The sequence below is a fragment of the Plutella xylostella genome, chromosome 11 (genome assembly GCF_932276165.1).
Source record: "Plutella xylostella chromosome 11, ilPluXylo3.1, whole genome shotgun sequence".
Lineage (NCBI taxonomy): Eukaryota > Metazoa > Arthropoda > Insecta > Lepidoptera > Plutellidae > Plutella > Plutella xylostella.
The window spans coordinates 3,868,910-3,890,805 of record NC_063991.1 but is presented as its reverse complement, the minus strand read 5'-3'; the positions used below and the strand labels follow the sequence as shown (position 1 = coordinate 3,890,805).

Below are 21,896 nucleotides of genomic sequence, written 5' to 3'. Positions count from 1 at the left end.
GCTACTAGCTACTCATTCAAAGCTTGTTTTGTCATTACTCTTATGTGAATAAAATATTGGACAGTAACCACCTATATAATTTTAAAGACTACAATATACCTAGTGTGAGTACCAGGATTAATTATTATTTATTTCACCTCAATAATCAATAAATACCTACGTTAGAGAGTTTATTTGTAGTAGTGTTATAGAATGCGATCAAATTTTTTGGCGTTTTAAGAACAACGTAGTTTCTTGCTGCCCTTGCGTCCCCCGCACCCCGGCAACTTAAGGGGATCCCTAAAGCTAAAATGCTAAAGTCGGCTTGATATACTTGATTAGATTGGAAAAACGGTGGCTTCTATCACATTGATAAAAATATATTTTGTAGCAGAGGGTATACTGAACATGTTAGTTGCTTATAAATTGGTGCAGGATTATAATAAGTATGTTAAAAAAAATTGCAAACACACCATGTCTTTTGCCATTTTTTGACTTATTATGAAAAAACCCTCGAAATCAGAGGGCCCATTTTCATGGAATCTTATATGTATGTGTAGGTAATTAAATTCTTAACAAAGTTACCTTAAAGAGTTGGATTTAATGGACCAGAAGTCAACTTTTTTTGCAAAAAACTAATAAATTCCGGTTTAAAAATGATGACACCGTGACAGATTTCAGATTTCTTCAGTCGTCGCCCTGGTGGCGGCCTGTTAGGAGCGATACCCACGCCATTTTATTTTTTATCAAATATTTCACAAAAACTGATTAAATCAACAAATTATGACTACAAGTATTATAATACATATGCATTTGCTATGGAAAGTTAATTTTCTAATCATTTTAGATGCAGAAAAGCCGAAAATTCTTAGAAAACATTTCGCCTTTTCGATTTGTTTACATTTTTTACTATAGAGTTACAGATGCATAGATAAAGGTAAACATTGCACATAATGACACTTATTAGATTCTCCGAATAAGAACTATACGGTCAATGCAGTATGCCAAAGCGCGAGCCTGTTTATATTCTGAGGGGTAATTTATTTTATTTTAACGGTTGTGTATGGTAGGTAAGCTACACAATATACAGGGTGTTGAAAAGTAAGTTCATAATTTGTTTTATTTGAAACCAAAAACCGTAGTAATTAAAAATATATATATTTTAAGATGTGGTAGTCTGTACACTACAGGTTGTTAAAAATAAGAAAGTATTTTTAAAAATTGAAGATCTAAAATTTACATAATTTTTTAAATCTATTTAACAAGCTTTGCAAAAAAGCGGTTAAGTGCGACTGTATCTCGCCATGAAAAAAATGAAATGTTTACTGTAGCTATGAATTTTATGCGTTACAAGTGGAATAAAATACCGCATAATATTATGTACAACTATGTAAGAGCCTAGTTTTAAAAAAAAAACTCATAAGAAAATATTAAATACACAGGTTTTTTAACCCCTGAAGGAAATAGAGGGGTGTTATAAGTTTAAAGTAAGGGCTGAATTTTTTTTAAAATTAGGGTGATAGGTAATGTATATTTTTAATGATTTTTTCAAATAGATAAATGTTATACCATTTTTAAATTGCCATAAAATTACCTATAGTTATAGTTATAGAAAAGGGCAGGGCTACCAGTGCCCATTCGCCACTGCAACCTAAAAGATCTATAAATTATGACTCCCCATGCCGAGTCTCACTCTACAGGCCCAGGTCTTTTAATAAACCTGATATTACCTATACAGGATGTTGCAAAAAGGGTATACTGTGCCGAAAGGGTTTGACTCAGGGGTTATTCTGAACAACTTTTGTTCTCCAAGTTTTGGAAATTCTCGAAAAATAAATTCGGTCTCTATAGTAAAAAGTCACGTGATCGAATAAGTTTCTATGTAAAAGGTTTTGTTACGTGAATTTTCAAAATTGTAGAAGAAAAGTGGATCAGAATGGCACCTAAATCCACTTTTGGCTAAGCTTTATACCCTTTTTTCAATACCTTGTATAAAATATCGTCAGCGTCACCTTAGATCGTAATCATCGTAACTCCTCGTGACCAAATTTTAGAGGAGACAAAAATACTGTTTTATTTGTAGTTCTAGTTGGCATACTACCCACCTAAAGTTTTTTTTAACTAGCCTAAAAATGATTTGTTTAGACAGTCTATCTTCCTGTTCAACCGCAGCCTGAGTGCCAGTGACTCAATGACTGAAAGGAGGCCATTAGTGCTCCTAAATAAATAAAGCAGGCCTGTAGATTATCTTTCAGTGTACCGACACATCTGATTGCTGTAAGAGCCTGATAAGCTCTTCGAACGAGTCATACCTCTGTGGTGGTACGGTTTCGACCTTTCGGACAGTCAGTTTGGCATCCGAAATGCGGATTCGAATAGTGGGTACAATACTTTGCGTTCGTTCACTGTCGGAGCAGGATAAGAACCACGGGCGAGTTGTTGCGCTGGCTGTTTGCTTAAAAATAGTAACCGCGTTCAACTCTATCCCCTAGAACCTTTAGGGCGGCTCTTGTATACCATCACTTGTCTTCTTATCTGCAGAAAATTGACAGAGGTCATACGTGTCTAACAAGTACATTAAGGATGCGAAAAGAGAGGGTTTGTTTTCACTGAAGAAGTTCAGTTGCGGAGTTCCACAGCGGTAGGTCTTGGACCCCTCTGCTGTGGAACTTGGCATACAACGCGGTCCTGCAAATCAAGCTCGCAAACGGCGTTAGCACAGTGCATTTTTCTAATGTCACACAGGTCGTGAGGTAGGCTAAGAGCCTCCTTCGGGGATGACATCCCAATGATTCATTACGAAAAAATTGCTGCAGCTGTGCTCGCCATGCAGTGCATGGGCTACTTCCGAATCTGGGGGGCTGTTGCAAAGGAGTCCGTTGCCTCTATACGGTACGGGTTCCGTGCGATCTATGATCCTTCCGGGAGCACCTGTCTAGTCAAGTCGAAGAGAATGGCTCGTATTCGACGCAACCTGCAGTACTGGTGGGATTGGTTGGAGGACAGGACAGCAGGAAGCTGCAGCAGCCGTCATGCTGTGATTCGACGCATAGATGCAAAAAAAAGTTGAAAGTAACTTCATATTAATAAAATATTAGATCTTAATTTAACAACATAACATTGCAAAAGAAAAATTAACATTGTTGAGTATGTTATTGTAATTTACTAAAGTAGTAATAAAAACAAAGGCTTATTGCATAATTTTCGTTCACGTTCGCCTACATCGCACGTTGTATATGAGAATAAAGGGTATAATTACTAAGTTTTCTTGTTTAAAAATCACGGTTTGGGGTTTAGAGGAAAACAAATGGTAAAATGCGGAATACAGTTTTTTTTTTTCGAATAAAGAGGAAAACATGTGAATTCAAAAAACGTTTCTATTGACACCAAAGAGTACTTTTCGCCGAGAAAAGTGGAGTTACAATGTTTGCGATCTAAAGTGATGATAGAACTAGAACTTATTTTTTTCAGTTCACCTGCTGTTGAGTGAAATCGTAATTAGGTAAATGACTCCTTGACATGAAAATAACTTTTTTTTTATAATCGTTATAACAAAACCGTTTTTTTTAATACAGCAATATTTGTAGGTGTACTTACAGTGAGCAAAAGAGCGCAGCAAGGTGTAAATTTTTTGGTTTTTAAGAAACAAAAATATTATTTCTATCATATCCCAAATAAAATACACACTCTCGCCTTGAACCAATGTACTCCCTTGCGGGGGTACTTACATGTTATTATTTTTCTGGTGACCTCCCCATATCCCTTTGCCAGCTACGTAACCTTTTGTGACACCCTGTATATGCAGAGTTCTGCAAACTACTGTTCTGCTTTTGAAACACCAAAAAAAAACAGGTCGTCTAACTAAAAGCTCACGTGACCAAAAAAAAAATTATATGAAGAAGCGTTTTTTTCATGAATATAAAAAATTACGTAGGATAAAAGTTTTTCAGAGTGACGCCTGAGTAACGCCCTTTCGGCTAACTATACTTTTTTTATTACACGGGGGCAGAGTTTAATACAACACCCTGAACTATTAAACTCTGATAATATTTTCTCGATTTTTTTACATTCTGATTTCATTTCCTGGCTTAGAAATAACATCAATAACATGCTGCAAACGTAGGTTTCGGCATAGTATTAAACCCTTTTTGCAACAACCTGTATAAATATCGGCACGGGTACGACTTTATATATAATTAATTATTAAATATTAAAAATACTTTCAAATAAAAATAAATATTTTCGTATCACAAAACAATTATTACTTACTTAGTATATTTTTAACAAAGTGGCATGTCTTCACTTTTATGTTTTCGAGTACTATGTTAAAATTTCATGTCATTGTCCGTAGAACGCCCCGCATACCTCAACCCCCCCTCACTAGATTTGACAGATTCTGATTTTCTTCCAGCTTTAGTGACAGCCTTAACTGAGGGCTAGGTGTGTTTTTCATAACTGATTGAGCAGTGAAAATCGACATTTGTACGGTGCGGAGCTAGTGCAGCACGTATACCGCTAGGTGGCGACTCTCTCGCGCTACACAAATTCGGGGTCGCGGGGTCCTCACTAACTCTAGTAGGAAAGTAGTAACTAAGAAGATTTAATATCATTCCACTTAAGGCAGGCTTCATGCAGGATTAGGTATGATCTAGGTACATCAATATACATATAAAAGTACTTTTATGGAGTGAGAGAGTGAGGTGAGTCCAAGGCCGCTCCTCTGTCAAGCTATGAAATGCTACATGACAGCGCTGCTATAGGTGGCTATCGCTTGACGTGCAGGGGCGCCATGGGCTTCATTGTGCCCGAAGTGCAGGCAGAATCTCACGGAATCACGCAATAAATGATATCGTTCGGAGGGCTCTCATTTCTGCTGACATTCCGGCGGTTCTTGAGCCGCCGGGGTTGAGTCGCAGTGATGGGAGGCGTCCGGACGGTCTCACCTTGATACCGTGGGAGAAAGGTCGGTGCCTGCTCTGGGCCTGTAGTCCCGCTGTCCCCGTAATTCTTGTCCCCGCTAAGCGGGGACAACGGTACTTTCAGAAAATAAATAAAATCAGGCCCGTTGTCCCCGTTGGACGTGAGCTCCTCAACGGGGACACCGGCACTTAATAAAAAAATAAAAAATCAGACCCGTTGTCCCCGTTCTCAAAATAAACTTTAAAAAACACAAGTACGAGTAAATTTTTTATTTCATGAATTTTATATAATATCTTCACATCAAATCGCTTTTTAGCTTAGATCAATTCATAACTAACCTGGGTGATAAATTGACAAATTTGATGAACGTGTACATTTTAAAGGATGCGCTAACGGCAAGACGGAATACTGCCGCGAAACAAAAGCACAGATAAAAAAACACACACTCACGCCTTGTACTTATGTACTCCCTTGCGGGGTAGGCAGAGGTGCATTGCTGCACCAACTTTTTGCCTGAGTGTTATGTTAGTCCCAATGTAATAGGGGGTGGGCCTATTGCCATTTTACGGGCACATCCAAGACCCGAGAACAAATCTGTGTTTAAACAAATATCTGCCCCAGCCGGGAATCAAACCCGGGACCTTCGGCTCAGTATCAGGGTACTCACTGGGGTGACTAACCAATACGCCATTCGGTCGTCTAAGATAAGTTTCATTTTATTTTGTCCTTTTCGTGCTAATAGAATTCGGAAGGGACAACGACACGTAAAATTTTGACGGCCCGTTGTCCCCGTTCACTATTACCCGAAAAGGGGACAACGGAACGAAAATATAATGACGTCCTGTTGTCCCCGTAACGGGGACACAGTTACGGGGACAACGGGACTACAGGGCTCTGGGACGCCACATGCGTCTGCACATTTGCCCCGTCCCACGTGGGGCACACTGCTGGCACGGTGGGTGCGGCTGCCGAGGCGGCTGCACGACAGAAGTGCGTCAAATACGGCCAGTTGATTGCGGGTGGCTATATTTTTGTGCCTCTTGCCATTGAGACCACTGGGGTTTGGGGGGAACAGGGGAGGCAGTTCGTCAGGGAGATTGGGCGACGCTTGAGGAGCCGCGGTTTTGACTACCGCTCTGGGGCGTACAGAGGATCTCCCTCGCCGTGCAGCGCGGCAACGCAGCTAGCGTTATGGGGACTTTTGGGTCGGGTGCGTCCTGGGGTGGTTTATTTAGCTAAGTAAGTTGTGTTTTGTTTGTTTGTTTGTTTTATTTTTGACGAAGCGAGGGTGGATTTTATGTTAAATGTTTGATAAATTTTGTATTTTATTTAATAAATGAATAATTTGTAGTTGCAAACAAAATTAAAATACGGTGGCTATAGGTAAGTAACTACCAGCAAAGTAAACAAAACTTGTACCTAGTACAAGGAGGCGGAATATTACCTATAATGCAATGTTTTCTATCTAAAACTTCGCGTTGGAATTTCTATATAGTTATTTCAGTTAGCTGATAAACTTCGATACCGCGGTTATTTCATACAGTCCTGTACCGGTATTGAGTTCTCAGAGCCATCTGTTGTTTGTCATCAAAACTAGTCAATGACATCTACTTTGCTTGTCTTTCCTTTTTAAAATTTACTTATAATTTTTATCTTGCTTTTACTCGAGAATACCTGCAAGTAAGAGCTCTCAAGAAGGAACATGTGAGGCCTCGGCTGTGGCGGCGGTGGTGTTAATGTAAAAATGAAATACTTTATCTGTGAAATTAAAACACAAACCACAGAGTACTTTCATTTACAAACAAAATGTCAATGATATATGACAGCTTGGCATAGAGAACAAATAAATAATTGTGAAAAGAGTGCCATCTCGAGGAGTTTTTTGCCATACTCTATACGTCATACTGAACAGCGCCATCTCTTTATATTTCTCAGCCTCATTGTACATACATACAGGGTGCCCTGTTGGGACACCCTGTATGTATAGATATTGTTATCACAAGTTATTTACTTCAATCTATAAAGATATAGTGCAGGTGGGTTATTCCGTATTTCGGATAATTCCGATTTTTGCCGATTTCTTCCAAACGCAGCGATACTTTGAACCGTGGAACAAACCCAAGCAAGAAGATTAAGTTGCCATCAAAGTGAATGGTTCCACGGTTCCAAGTATGGCTGCGTTTGGAAGAAATTGGCAAAAATCGGAATTACCCGAAATTCGGTATAACCCACCTGCACTATAAGACATATTTGCCTTAACGTAGTTACACCACACAACAGTTATTACATTTATTAGCTAAATGTAAGTTCAATCTATTTATGTACCTACCTACATGCAACAATAAATAAAAAACAAATTATTATAAATATAATTCTTTATTACCTCGCATATAACAATGTTTCAGTTCAGTTTTGTTCATGTCACTTGTAAAATAATATGCAAGTGGGTGTGTGTATTCCTTTTTTATTCCTTTCACCATGAAAACCAATTCATGTTTTGATAGTAAGCAAATCCTTTCAATTGATCCCTAGCGGCATCATAATGCACTTGTGGTGATAAAGTCATTTCGTCCAAGATAATAGTGCATCATTTATGCTCGTGAGGCAAATCTTTGACGACATTTATCAGTTTGCTACACATACTATTTTAATCTTCAGCGGAAGATGTCAATCGCTCTTTGCCAGTGCCGCCATTTCAGCTCGGTTCCCGTGGAACCACATGGAACCTGGATCCATATGGAATCTGTCAGGTCGCAAGAATTTCATAAAAACACTTTTTGCGGATAAATATGCTTTTTCTTGACAAATCATGTTTATTTTTATTTGTAGGTAAGTATATAAAATTTATAAATAACGATATACCGAGAATATAGGCTTTTAATACAAAAATGTTATTTACGAGACATTGTAAGACAACTGACTGAACTGCCCCCTTATTATGTAACTTTTTGAGAGTTAACAACCGGTGATAATTGATATCAACTTTGAGACTTATTAACCGAAAACAGCAAAAATCTTACTGAAAGAAATATGCAAGAAGCCTACCAATATATCCTTACATTCAACATAATCGTTTGTGAAATCAGATAAGTCAGTAAAATTATTAATTAATAATGCTCTAAGTTGTCAGCCATTTTATACCAACCAACCCCACTCGGAGTTACATAATACGGAGGCTGACACTGACACGCAATTTCTTCATAATAGCCATAGATCATGACAATGTAACATTCAAATACTACTTATCTACTTATGTGTCTTGTTATTGTTCTAGGGTCTTGTTCATAACGCCATCTTACATCTTTTTTGGTAACAAGAGTAATATAAAGAGATGGCGCTACCTTCTACTAAAAGTTCAGCCATTAAGGCACTGACCCCCCCCCTGCAGCTTGGCTTTGGCTTGTATTTCAGTATTTGGATGTGTTTTTGTCAAAAACCTAAAAATATTCTTAACTATTCGCACCCTTAAAGCTAATAAATGATAATTTCACCGATAGTCTGCTGAATAAAGTGTTTAGCACTGCATTGGGTAAGAATAGTTTTATAAAACCTTCATACTTACTTCTGGTCTTGAGGTTAGCTTTTCCTCCATTTGTTTGCTAAATCTATGCTACACACAAGAGTGAATATGTGGCAGAATGTAGAGTTGTCGGTGGCTGTAGGCTCAGTGGAAGTGAGAGAGCCTGCAGAGGTCTTTAATTAGCAGGTGGTAGGGGGTGAGGGCGGCCTTCCTCTTCAAATGCTATATGAGTGTTTGTTTGTGGCCTCCTATTCAAAAAGTCTATATCGTTTTAGCTCTTAATCTGGTGCAGTAAACAGATTATCATACTACAGTCTATTGAATTTTTATAAAATTATGAACTATAAATCTTCTTGCATGTTATGAAAACTGGTAGAAAATGGTTCTGAATACCTACTTACTATTTTTCCCACCTTTTACACTCATGTATTTCTGCAATAAAGGATTATATTGATGCTGTTTCTGAAGGCACAAATTCTAATTTTAGGCTGTCATAACCTTATATACATTCTTTGTTTATTATCAGGCTGTATGAGTGTTACTGTTAGTGAGTGGACTGATGGTCGGTGGAGCAGAAGAGTGGAGACCACGTACCGGTAAGCGCAGCGTTTGGCGGCCCCACGCGAGATGGACAGACAATATAGTCAAGTCCACGGGGAAGCACTGGATGCGGGCCGCCTCCGATCGGACAAGGTGGAAATCATTGGGGGAGGCCTATGTTCAGCAGTGGACGTCCTATGGCTGAGATGATGATGACGATGATGAGTGTTAAGTCAAATCTCATATTTCACTGGCAACATTTCAAGTTTTACATCGCTAAAATTAAATTTTGTGCCTTCAGAATATATTTCATAATACTACTTAGTTAGAAGTCATTCATTGCTATTTGAATATATTTCTCATGTTTTAGTTGTACGAAATCACACTATGAAATGGAGGATGGCATGGACATAGAGGAACATGATCTGTTGAACAACCCTACTGTGAGGAGTGTGTTTCCAGATCTTGCCGTTCTCAAACAAGAAATAATTGATTTTGATACAAGTGAAGGTGTAGCACCAGGTTTGTAATTTGAGTGCTCTGTTAAGGACATATTTATATTATACTTACAACTCTGTTTAAAAATTATAAGGAAAAGATCAATTAAACTTTGTGTTTAATTGATCTTTTAACTTATCTTTGTTATTCATCAAAATGTATTTTATCACAATTATATTATCAAAGTATGCTCCTTCGGAAACGATACACATACGCCAACAAATAATCTAATCATCAAAACATTTTTTAAACAATGTTTCTGGAATGAGTTTAATTCTCGCGGTGAATTCAGCTTTTAAAAAAAATATTGGATAATTATTTGGCATAAAGGAACATACTTCATGTGGTTTAGGTAGGCCTAGACTGAAGGTGCGCGATTACCACTAACCATAATCGAATAATTCGATTATAGACTTTATTTATATCCTCTTATTCTAATTTCCTCTTCTCTATTTTCCTCTTATTCGAATAGTGTCATTTGATCATTCGATTTTCAAAATTTGTGGTTCACTGGTTTGCAAATTCGATTATTGATATAAGTGGTATCAAACCATTCGATTGTTGCTGTCATTCATAATCGCCCATCATTAGCCTAGACCTAGGCTACCACCGCATGCAGTTTGTCGTAGGTACTTACTACTTACTGGACACCCTGTACTAATGAGGAAAATATTATGCTGGCCTGATCAAAGTTTTCTAAGCTATACTCATCTATGGTTGAATGGTGTAGTGTAGTGGTTAGTGACCCTGACTGCTATCCCGAAGGTCCCGGATTCGATTCCCGGCTGATATAAATTGTTAAAGACAGATATTTGTTTGCACTCAGGTCTTGGGTGTTGATATTAATATTTAATATGTATCTATGTAGGATTTGTGTAAATGTATCTGCTGTCCGATACCCATATTACAGGCTCTGCCTAGCTTGGGGTCGGATGGTGTGTGTTTTTTATGTGATTTTTATTTTAAAAATTTATCTTCCATCATCATTTCATTCCATTCCATTCTCTGTGAGGGTGTAAGTACCTGCACCGGGCACTCTCGAGTGGAACCTTTGCATATCCCCAAGGTCTAAACTGCCTTCCTAAGCTTGGACCATTTCCCACCACGCTGGTCTACTGCAGGTTGGTGGGTTCATATCTAGATGTGCTAGATCTAGGTTGCCCTCCATTTTCTTCTATCCATTGCAGTTCTCCTCCACAATGGTCCAGCAACTTCTTTTATGTCATCTTCCCATCTTTTCCGTGGTCTGCCTCTACTTCTTTTTCCTTCTCTGGGATACCACATTGTAAGTTTTCTGGACCATTTCTCTATTGGACTTCTTAGCATGTGACCGACCCATTTCCATTTCAGTTTCCTGACTGTGTGTATTATGTCTTTTACTTTTGTTGTTTTCCTTATAGTCTCCAGTCTCATTTTGTCAGCTAGTTTTACACTCAGCATACTCCGCTCCATTTTACTCTGGCATACCTTTAGTTGTCTGACGTGATTGTTGGTCAGAGCCCATGTTTGGCACCCATATGTCAGGCATGGCAATATACATGAGTCAAAAACTTTTCGTTTTTCTTTTATACCAATTTCAGGATTTTTCATTACTTCTTTTAATGACCAAAAGCGTTTCCATCCACTATTTATTCTATTTTCTATTTCTTTTTGCATTTGATCTACTGGAGATATAATTTGACCCAGATATGAGTATTCATCCACATATTCAATTTTGCAGTTGTTCACTATTATATCAGTTTTTTCATGGTTGCTCATAATTTTTGTCTTAGCGGTGTTCATGGTTAGGCCAACTTTTTTACTTTCAACTGTTAATTCCTGCATCATTGTTTGTAGATCTTTGGGATTGTCGCTTAGTAAGATTAGGTCATCAGCGAATCTAAGGTGGTTTAATTTTTCCCCATTGATGTTGAGCCCATAAGTATCCCACTGTAGTTTTCTAAATATATGTTCCAGAACAGCTGAAAATAGTTTTGGGGAGAGTGGGTCGCCCTGTCTTACACCTTTCTTGACCTGAAATTCTTCACCTTCCCGTTCTGTTTTGACCTTGGCTGTTGAATGTTTGTAAATTTCTTTTACTAGTCTTATGTACTTGTCCTGTAATCCTTGTGTTCTTAGGGCATTCCAAAGTTGTGTATGCTTAATTGAATCAAAAGCCTTATTGTAGTCAATGAATGATAGGTAGATGTTTAAGTTAAATTCTGAGCATTTTTCAATAATCTGTTTGATGGTGTGAATATGATCAATGGTGGAGAAATCGCTTCTGAATCCAGCTTGTTCAATTGGCTGGTTTTCGTCGAGAATTTTAGTTATGCGGTTCAAAATAATTTTTGAGAATACTTTGTAAAGATTCAGTATGAGACTAATTGGTCTGTAATTGTTAATGTTATCCTTGTCGCCCTTTTTATGCAGAAGTATGATAGTTGATTTGGACCATTGCAATGGTATTCTTTCTTTTCTCAGTATTTCGTTGAACAGATCAGTGATTGTTCCTATTACACTCTCTGCACATCCTTTAATAATTTCATTTGATATTTTGTCTTCTCCTGGCGCTTTATCACTTTTAAGTGACATGATTGCCGCAATCACTTCACTCTCCATTATTTCCGGGATATCGTCTGTGCTGTCTTCATCAAAATCGTCACCCTGAGGCAGAATCATTTCATCGTCATCATCGTATAGTTTCTTAAAAAATTCTGTCGCAGTGTACTTAAGTTAAAAGAACTCATTGGTACATGTCAGCGCCAAGATTCAAGCCTGCATCTCTGGCGTTACTTAATTTACATAATGAAGTAACTGACTGGTGTAGTGGTTAGTGACCCTGACTGCTATGCCCAAGATCGTGGGTGCGATTCTCGGCTGGGGCAGATATTTGTTTAAATACAGATATTAGTACTCGGGTCTTGGGTGTTGATATTAAATATATATATTAATGTATCTATCTATGTATTTGTGTAGATATATCAGCTGTCCGATACCCATAATACAGGCTCTGTCTAGCTTGGGGTCGGATGGCCGTGTGTGAGATGTCCCCACATATTTATATTTATTTAGGTATTTATTATTATAGCACTCACACTTCTCTCTAACATTCCCCTGCATACATTCATCAGAGAACTCATTCTATCCACAAATACATCACATTCTGGTGCTTCGGCCAGCAGGGAGCCGAGCGAGGCGGCCGCGAAAATATGGTCGATGCGGTTTTCATACATTTTGATATGTACATGTACAGTCAGCTGCATAAGTAGCTATACACTTTTGTACCGTATCAAACTACCTACTAAACAAAACGACAATAGTTGAATGAACAAACAGGAAGTTGGTGAATTTGACAAGGTTCAAAAGTGTTACTACTTATGCAGCTGACTGTACTTCTAATCCAGTTTTTTTTTTTGTCCTCTTACTCCTGCCATCGACTCATCAGTAGATCTCTCGCTAATTTGTTGGTATGTCCCTATAACCTGTCCTGATATTTGGAGCTGTATGAGCATATTTCCTCTTTCACTGTGGGCATCCCCAGGTACTCGTGTATTTCAGCATTTCGGGTATACCAAGTAGCACCAGATATGTCCCTGAGTACTTTATTCTGAAAGCGTTGTAGGATTTCCAGGTTGGAGTTGCTTGCAGATCCCCAGAGTTGGATGCCGTAAGTCCAGATTGGCTTTATGGTGCACTTGTACACTAGCAGTTTGTTGTTGAGTGAGAGAGGCGACTGTCTTCCTATCAGCCAATTCAGCTTCTGATATTGTAGGTTAGCTTCTGTTTTTGGCTTTAATGTGTTCAGCCCAAGTAAGTCGTCTATCTAGTCTCAGACCAAGGTACTTCACACAATTTTTATGCGGTAGTTGTTCCCGTCCCAAGTTTACAGGGGGGCAGTCACCTTTGCGTAGGGTGAATGTGACGTGAACCGATTTTGTGGCACTGGATTTGATCCTCCATTTTTGCAGCCAGACATCAATCTCGTCCAGTTGTGTTTGCAGTTTCTGTGAGGCTAGGATGGGGTCTTTATTGCTCGAAAGACAGGCTGTGTCATCAGCGTAAGTTGCCATAACAACATCATCATCTTTGCAAGGCAAGTCGGCTGTGTAGATGGAGTATAGCACTGGACCGAGGACTGAACCCTGTGGGACAGATGCTTGGATCTCATATAGTTTTGAAGTAGTTTCTCCTATTTTGACTTGGAATTTCCTGCCATGTAGGTAAGATTTTAGCACCATGAAGAAGGAATTAGGTACCAGGTTTTTCATTTTAAATAGGAGACCCTTGTGCCACACCCTATCGAAGGCCTGTTGTATATCTAGGAAGGCTGCAGAGCAGTACTCTTTTTTTTCTAGGGACAGTCGTATCTTTTCCACAATGCGGTGTATTTGTTCAACAGTGGAGTGCTCTTCTCGAAATCCGAACTGATGATCAGGGATAACTTTTTCTTCATCGAGTATAGGTTTTAATCTTCGCAGGAACACCTTTTCAAACACTTTGGATAGTAATGGTAGCAGGCTTATAGGCCTGTATGAGCCAGGATCAGTGGGTGGCTTGCCATCTTTGGGGGTCATACATATCTGCGACACTTTCCATAGTTTAGGATAATATTGTATTCGAAAGACAGCATTGAATAGTATTGTCAGGAAAACTACTGGCTTTCTAGGAAGATGCTTCAGAATTTCCCCAGTGATGAGGTCAAAACCCGGTGCCTTTTTGTTACTTAGCTTCATTATTGTTCGGTGTAGCTCGTTGGGTGTCACTAGTTTTATTGGAGGTGATAGTTGTTGGTCACTATTTATCACTTGGTCTATTTCTTTTTCAAATTCCATCATATTTGAACTGTTTGGTGTGAAAACTTGACTAAGGTGCTCTGCAAAGACATCAACTTTCTCTTGTGGTGTTTTAGCCCAAGTACCCTGCGGTGTTCTGATAGGAGGAATTGGTTGCTGTGGCCTTTTCAAGTTTTTTTGTTATCTTCCACAATGAGTAGTTGTCTTTCTTTGTGGCTGAGAGTTGAGATAACTTATCTATAAAGGTTGCATTTTGATTTTCTTCTATTATCTCCTTTAGTTCTCTGGCTGCTCTATTTAGATTCATTTTGTCTTGAGAAGATCGACTCAGTTGCCACTGCCTTCTGAGTTTTCGTTTTTCACCGATTTTTCTTCTTATTTCCAATGGTATGTTTACTGGTTTTGCTGAGAATTTGATTTCATGTGTTGAACGCCAGGCTGCTTCTTGTATTATATTTTCTAACAGTATCTTGTAACAGTGGTAGCTTGTATATACTCTTCTTGGAATGTACTATGAAGGTGATGTTTTACACTGCTCCTTATTAGGACTGCTGAGCCACCTTGTGAAGTGCCTTTAGGGTGATTACTAACATAAATATTATAGCCATCCAAATTAAACTCCTTGTGGTCATTTAAGTGGGTTTCCGATATAAGCATTATGTCAATTTTATTTATTTCGAGTATTACTGATAGTTCATTTTTGCTTGACGTAAGTCCGTTTATATTGTATGTTCTAATTCTCAAGTTATTCATGGTAGTTTCTACACAAGCGTTGTTAAAAGGTTCATAAGAATGACCATGTTGTTCAGAAGGAGTTCTATTTTTTCAGCTTGTTTGTTCATTGTATTCAATAGTATTGAGTAGATATTGTTGCCGTCATCATGGTTTTGATGTATTTGGATGTTTGGCTGCGGTCTGGTTGAATCAACAGCTGGTGATGATGATGATGATAGTGGATTTGTTTCTTTAGCAGGTTTGTTTATCGTAGCATCTCTGTAGGACATGGTAGTTGTGTTCTTGTTTTGTTCCATGGAGACAGGTACGCTGCTTCTAGATACAGTTTCCTTTACTTTGTCCGCTGTATGCTTCAAAGTGTTACGTTTGGTTTTCCTATTCATCATTTCAACATACACATTGCATCCCTTATAATTGGCCGGGTGTTCGCCTTCACATAAGGTGCACTTGGCAGGTGTGTTGTTACTCTTTGTGCATTCTGTAGTTTTATGATCCTCGGCACATTGTACACTGAGGAATAATGGTACTTTTCCTTGGGTCTTCGATGAGTACTCGCTGGTGGAAGATATATCTTATTTCCTTTACCAGTTTGTTGTTTTCATTTTGTTCAACATTGACAATGAAGATGTTGTATGGTTCTTTAGTACCTCTCCTTCGAATGTTAACTACTTCACCTCTTACCTTGTTACCAGTATCTTCGATTGCTTTTATGATCACATCCTTTGGAGTAGTGTGATGTAGGTTTTTAATGAAGAACTTGACAGAGCGGTCTTCTTTCCTGGTGAATGTGTGCCCAATAAGCCCCTTCTCCCTAATGTGCTCAATGAGCTTTTTGTAAATGTCTGCTGTTTTAGAGGATAATATAAGCTGATTTTTTGAAACAACTTTATATGAATAGTCGTTCTGGCCTACTACTTCTTCGATGCTAATGGTTAGCTGGTTTAGGTCTTCCACACCATACAAGAATATCGGCGGAGGTTTGGAGGGTTGTTTGGGTTTCATACCAACCAAATTTGGGACAGATTTAATTGTGCTAGTGTCATCGACATGCAATGAGGAGTAGCGGTTAGTTAGTGGCACATCCTTTTCAGGAGATGGTGACTGGTTTTGTTTTTTTCTCTTGTATCTACTTTGTTGGCTAAGCACTGGCACTGTTTGCCAGTCATCTTCACTTGGTGGTGGTTGGTTTTGAGGATCAAGATTGATTTTGGTTGATAATGATAACTGGGACATTTGATTCCCAGCTGATGTTTTGGAAACCTTTCCCGTGGTCGAAACTACTGGGATTGGTGGTTTAGCAGGTTGATTCACTTGATGTGCATTCATATTGCCGTTGTGAGGTCATTTATTATTGAAATATATAAGGATTCATCATTAAAATTTGTTGAAATTTAAATTTAGGCAAAAAAAAGAATTTGAGGGTATGCAACTATTTTTTCGAAGTATGAAGAGTTGTTAGGTGAAACTATTTTCACTGATTTGGTGTTATTTCACTGTGATTTTCAAAGATAACACTTTCACAGGTGCCCCTGATGTTGATTCACACTTCACAATAGATTTTAGCCACAAATTCACAATGTTCTGCATGAGACTGAAATTATTTCCTAGAGCACATTTGCTTTGGATGACAGTTGGAGGAGCAAGCAAGCATCTAATCCAGTAACTGACATATCCCTGTCTTAACAAAATTGAATGAAACTAACACTAATCTGGCTAACATTTTCACAGCAGTGACAAACCACAGACCGACTCTAGCGTTGTAAACTAAAAAGTAGAATATTTACTCTTTCTTCATTCATATCACACCCTAAACACATTAATTATATCTATCCCAACTAAACTTTATTGTACCTTACAGAATCCTTTACAACGCCGGAAGTACCAAAGAGATATGAAAACGAAAATCAACTACACAATTTAACGGTCTACAGTAGGGATCATCCTACCGAGTGCTCCACTCAAGACCTGGATGTGAAACCTGACCACCTGTGTACTGACATGGATGACACAATAACTGTCAAGGGCAACAGTTTGACAGAATTTCATGAAGTTGAAACTGAAATCAAGAAGGAATCAGAGAATGTTGTACCAAATGAATTGCCATTTTACAGAAACAGAATTATACTCGGCAAGATACATGTAGATGAGTCTGACGAAGAACGAGAAATTGATACACCAGGTGACTGTAATAATGTTGTTAACAACAAAACAAACAATGATCAAGATTTGGCAGTGTCAATATACACTGATGAAAATAGAAGCATGAGGATAACTAAACAGAATTATGAAATGGAAAAATGTTTGGGAGCGAAAATTATTCTAACAAACTGCTTTACACCTCTATTGAACAATAACTGTTACTGTGCTCAGTGTGCAGTGTTGTTCCCCACCACTAAAGCGTATAGTGAACATTACACGAGCACACACACCGAGACCACTAACTCAACTAAAGCCTCGGCTTCTCCTGTGACACATAAAAAAAGAAATAACCCACGTGAAAAGGTATTTGTGTGTGACACCTGCAAGAAAACATGCGACAGAAAAAGTATGTTAATAAAGCACATGTTAGTTCACACTGGAAAAAGGCCATTTGAGTGTGACATTTGCAAGAAAACCTTCAATCAGCGAAGTGCTATGAAAACACACAAGTTAATACACACTGGTGAAAAGCCATTCGAGTGTGCCATTTGCACGAAAACATTCAGACAAAGAAGTCATTTGAAGGGCCACAACTTACTTCACACTGAAGAAAAACCATTCCAGTGTGACATTTGCAAGAAAACATTTAACCAAATAAAAAGTTTAAAGAGACACAAGTTACTTCACACTGGCGAAAAGCCATACAAGTGTGGTGATTGCAAAAAATCGTTTAGTCAGCTTAGCAATTTGAAAAAGCACAAATTGATCCACACGGGAGAAAAGCCGTTCCAGTGTGATATTTGCACGAAATCATTTAACCATAGAAATAATCTTAACAGACACAAGTTAGTTCATTCTGGCGAAAAGCCATTCCAGTGTGAAATTTGCACAAAAACCTTTTACCAAAGATGTAATTTGAAGAGGCACATGTTACTTCACACTGCAGCACAGCCATATGATTCTGATGCGTCAGAAAAAATGTGAGAGAGTTCATGCCAGGATGTTAAAAAGTGTGTTGTTCACTTTTAACTATTGCAAGCCAGTGAAGTGATTGCACTTTTCACTAATTTAACTACTTGACCTAGTGGTCTAATCGTTAAGCTATTCGGCTTTCTATATGGAGGTTGAGGGTTCGAGTCTCTGGGAGGAGTAACTTTTAAATATTATATTAGTTTTTCTTTGTTAATCATTATAGGTAGGTTATTTTAGACAATCTTTATCAATATGAGCAGGAAATAAAATAAAAAATATAAGTATAAGAAAAAAAAACTTTATTTCACTATAGGTACAAGTAAATATTATTAGTCTGTATGCAGAATTATTATAAACAAAAGTAAACAAATTCAGAAATTGTAGAATTACAACAATGAGAACCAACATGTTACTAAATTTCACAATTTATATCTCTTGTTCTTTTCTACAATTAAAAAGTATTGTGGTATATGTATTGGTAAATAATATAACCTTATTGCATTACTATAATAAATGAGTGTTTATTCAGCATTCGGTTGTATCACTCATCTCATCCTCACGCCGTTCCTTCCATGGCGACCGTGCCAGTGACGCGTCGCGCGCCATACTTGGCAGGTCGGGCGACGCTACGTGATTCTTCGTGTTAAATTCATCATGGACTGTACTTTTCCATTATAAAAAATAATTAAAAATGTGCAACAGCAAGCTTCCATCCCGGCCGGAACGAGCAGAATTAGAAACAGGGGATATTATTATTAACCAAATCGGATACTCCAACAAAATTGACAAGCACAACGAGAATACGAAGGCGGGTCAATAAGTCCGTGACTTTTATAATTTCCCGCCACTTAACTGAAAGAACAACACTGCTCCTGTCAACAAGCATCTGTCAGTAGACATCTGTCAAAATTTGCACAAGTTACGTCACTTGGTTTGTGTTTTACACCCGTTCTTAGCAACAACCGCGTGATTTAAAAACATAATGGAAAAAACTGAATTTCGTGTGCTCACTAAGCATGATTTTTTTACGGAAAAAAACCATCACTGAAACCAAGGCTAAGCTTGATAAAGATTATGGGGACTCTGCACCATCAATATCTATGGTTAAAAGTGGTTTACTGAATTCCGTTGTGGCCGTACAAGTACGGAAGATGCCGGACGTCCATGGCACCCAGTTGAGGTCTCTACACCTGAAATGATTGAAAAAATTCACGACATGGTGTTGGCCGATCGGAGATTGAAAGTGAAAGGGATAGTGGAAGCCACAGGGATATCACGTGGCTCACTGGTTTCAATTTTGAATGATCACTTGGGTATGAAAAAGCTTTCCGCAAGATGGCTGCCGCGTTTGCTCACAAACGCAATCGAATGACAACTTCGCAGAGGAGTGTTTGGCGTTGTTAAACCGAAATTCGGACGAGTTTTTGCGCCGTTTTGTATCCGTGGATGAAACGTGGATCCACCACAACACACCAGAGATCAAAAATCAGTCTGAACGGTGGGTTTCTCGGGGTGAATCGACGCCAAAGAAGGCCAAGGTGGGTATTTTGATGACCTCGAGAAACCTCATTCTTTGGAAGGGATAAAAAAATTGCAGAAACTTTGCACAAAGTGTATAGAGCTCAAAGGAGACTACGTTGAAAAGTAAATAAAAAAAATATCCAAAAACCAGTATTTTGTTCAAAAAGTCACGGACTTATTGACCCGCCCTCGTATAATAAATAATTTGGGGTCAATTAATCTGTACATATGCGTACTCGTCGTTGCCGTATTTGCTATGATCTTATGCCTGATAGCAAGATATCTGAGCAAGTGCATCAGCAAGAAGATCGAAAGGAGCACTCGGATGAACGTGATGCGGTTGAGCCAGCTGCAGGGCGCCCCACGAGCCAGGCGCGAGGACGGCGCGAGCGGGAAGTGACCGCGGCGGGACCGCGGCTCTCGGGGTCCTCCCAGTGACCGGGAGCATCGGAAGTGTTAACCCTTAATCAAATATAGGGAAATAATTTCCCACTTAGTCTGAATCGAAACAAATATTTTTATTTTTTTACTGGTAAGTCTGATCAATACCAACATTAGAAACAAAATAATCTTGATTAAGTTTTAAATTTTATTAATTGCAACACTTTAAAAAAAACCGCAAGCTGTCATCCTACGTCAATGTCAAAAACACGATTTCAATTTTTCTGTGTCAAAAACCGGTTCTCGTGACTTAATTTCAAAATTTTTGGAGAAAAAAATCTGCTAAGTACCTACCTAAGCACAATATTATTGTAAACTAAACTTGTTTTATAAATGGATTTTATGGTGATTGGCACGGTAAAACTGGTGTTTCTTGCTTTTTCGTAGGTTCAAAGGTTCCTGCAGTAAAAATATACTAAATTTATCTATACATAAAATAATAATTTTACTTTATTGAACGAAATAATATGTATGGTTTTTGATAAGTACATAAGCGGTTTATGACTCCTGATTCTTCTTATTTATTTGCAGCATTTTGAAAAAATTGACAAAAAGAAACGTAAAATATCGCTTACTACGAAGAATTAAGAAGAGACTGTCGAAAACATAGCTGACATTTCTGATTTATCAGGCACAGATTCGGAAGACGACTCATGCTATGCGAACAGTATTAACTCTCCTTCCGATAGTTACCTCAATCAACTTGACGACTGCACATTTCCTTATTAAAATATTTTTCTGTATCATTTTATATATTTTTTTCTAACACAAAAAATATTTTATAAAAAACAAGCAAACTAGCTTGTATAGAAACTGTAGTAAAAATTAATCAAAATGGTTATCTGTACCGGTTAGTGGGAAATAGTTTCCCACTTGATATTATTTTGCTTTGCAATTACGAATAGTGGGAAATTATTTCCCATCGCAAAACCCCCCTTTCCCCCCACAAAAAAATTAAAATAATTTTTTTCGTAATCTACGGACCCAACTTACCTAAAAACCATACATGGTTTACATTTTTCTCAAAAAAATCATCCATTTGATTAAGGGTTAACGTTCGCAAGCTTCGCTTTACTGTCCTGTGCATGCACAGGGGTATAATCGTGACAGTTGTGACATTGCGAAAAAGAGACGCTTAGCTACATTAAGCGTAAGAAAGAAACGTTAAGCTGAACATGTTTTTTGTCCTTTTTGCTGTGGCGCCTGTTTACGTCAGATCTCTGTGCCAAACAATGAAACAAATGAAACAATGAGCCAAACAAAGGCTGACAGTTACAACAAAAAATTTCTAAATGTTATTTATTGTTAATTTGCTAGTGATTTGTGGATGTTTATTAAGTTTATTAGACTATTATCATCACTTAACGAGTGTGTGACATGGGTCGGTGGCAGTCGGTGCATTTTGTTCGGTTGTACAGAGCATATTGAACGAAAATACGATGGAACGATGGATGAGATATCTTTTCACATGTAAGTAGATACTTTCAAGTTTAACAAGCTTACATTTACTATAATACTATCTATTGGCTTGATTTTAATATAAAACGATACCAATTTTAATACTGTAAGGTCTTTTAGTATCAATTTTAAGTAAAAATTACGAGGTACCATATATTAACAAATCACATGGTGTTGCAAGTTATTGAAAATTTATTTTACCCACAAATAGTATGCAAAGAAAATACTAGAAATTGTAACGGACTCGGATTGCGTTTACAAATGGGGCGCACGAATTCGGTTTTTGTGAAGATTGTATTTTGTTGAAGTCATTCTCCTCTTTCAAATGAGGTGCCTCTCATTGTGAGGAAACGTTCGTTTCGTTTTTTTCTTCTATGTGTGATTTCTTCTGTATAATA

The 21,896-nt window shown here is 38.0% G+C and overlaps 3 protein-coding genes across 9 annotated transcripts in view; 2 read left to right on the top strand and 1 right to left on the bottom strand.

Annotated features, from left to right (window-relative positions):
- LOC119693291 (zinc finger protein 1 homolog) overlaps positions 1–21,896 on the bottom strand; it is a 538,991-nt gene that overhangs the window by 172,472 nt on the left and 344,623 nt on the right. The window lies entirely within an intron of this gene.
- On the top strand, positions 8,291–18,609 carry LOC105394657 (zinc finger protein 675). 4 transcript variants are annotated; one of them, XM_048623999.1, is made up of 4 exons: positions 8,295–8,428; positions 8,946–9,015; positions 9,330–9,469; positions 16,826–18,609. In XM_048623999.1, exons 2-4 carry the CDS (start codon positions 8,951–8,953, stop codon positions 18,088–18,090), a joined length of 1,470 nt encoding a protein of 489 aa, XP_048479956.1. In that variant the 5' UTR covers positions 8,295–8,428; positions 8,946–8,950; the 3' UTR covers positions 18,091–18,609. The 4 variants fall into 4 exon arrangements, with proteins under 4 accessions (XP_048479957.1, XP_048479956.1, XP_048479955.1 ...); XM_048623998.1 differs by having other exon boundaries at positions 9,330–9,475; positions 16,823–18,609; XM_048623997.1 differs by having other exon boundaries at positions 9,330–9,481.
- LOC119693302 (zinc finger protein 62-like) overlaps positions 8,396–21,896 on the top strand; it is a 159,265-nt gene continuing 145,764 nt past the window's right edge. Inside the window, exon 1 of the mRNA XM_048623993.1 lies at positions 8,396–8,474. The gene's annotated coding sequence lies outside the window, so the exon portion shown is untranslated. The remainder of the gene's footprint in view (positions 8,475–21,896) is intronic.

Excerpts from the sequence above, each read along its gene's own strand:
- LOC105394657 (XM_048623997.1), top strand. The coding sequence starts at position 8,951 with ATGAGTGTTACTGTTAGTGAGTGGACTGATGGTCGGTGGAGCAGAAGA. Across the intron at positions 9,016-9,329 it reads AGAGTGGAGACCACGTACCG|TTGTACGAAATCACACTATG; the intron begins GTAAGCGCAGCG and ends CTCATGTTTTAG. Across the intron at positions 9,482-16,825 it reads AAGTGAAGGTGTAGCACCAG|AATCCTTTACAACGCCGGAA; the intron begins GTTTGTAATTTG and ends TGTACCTTACAG.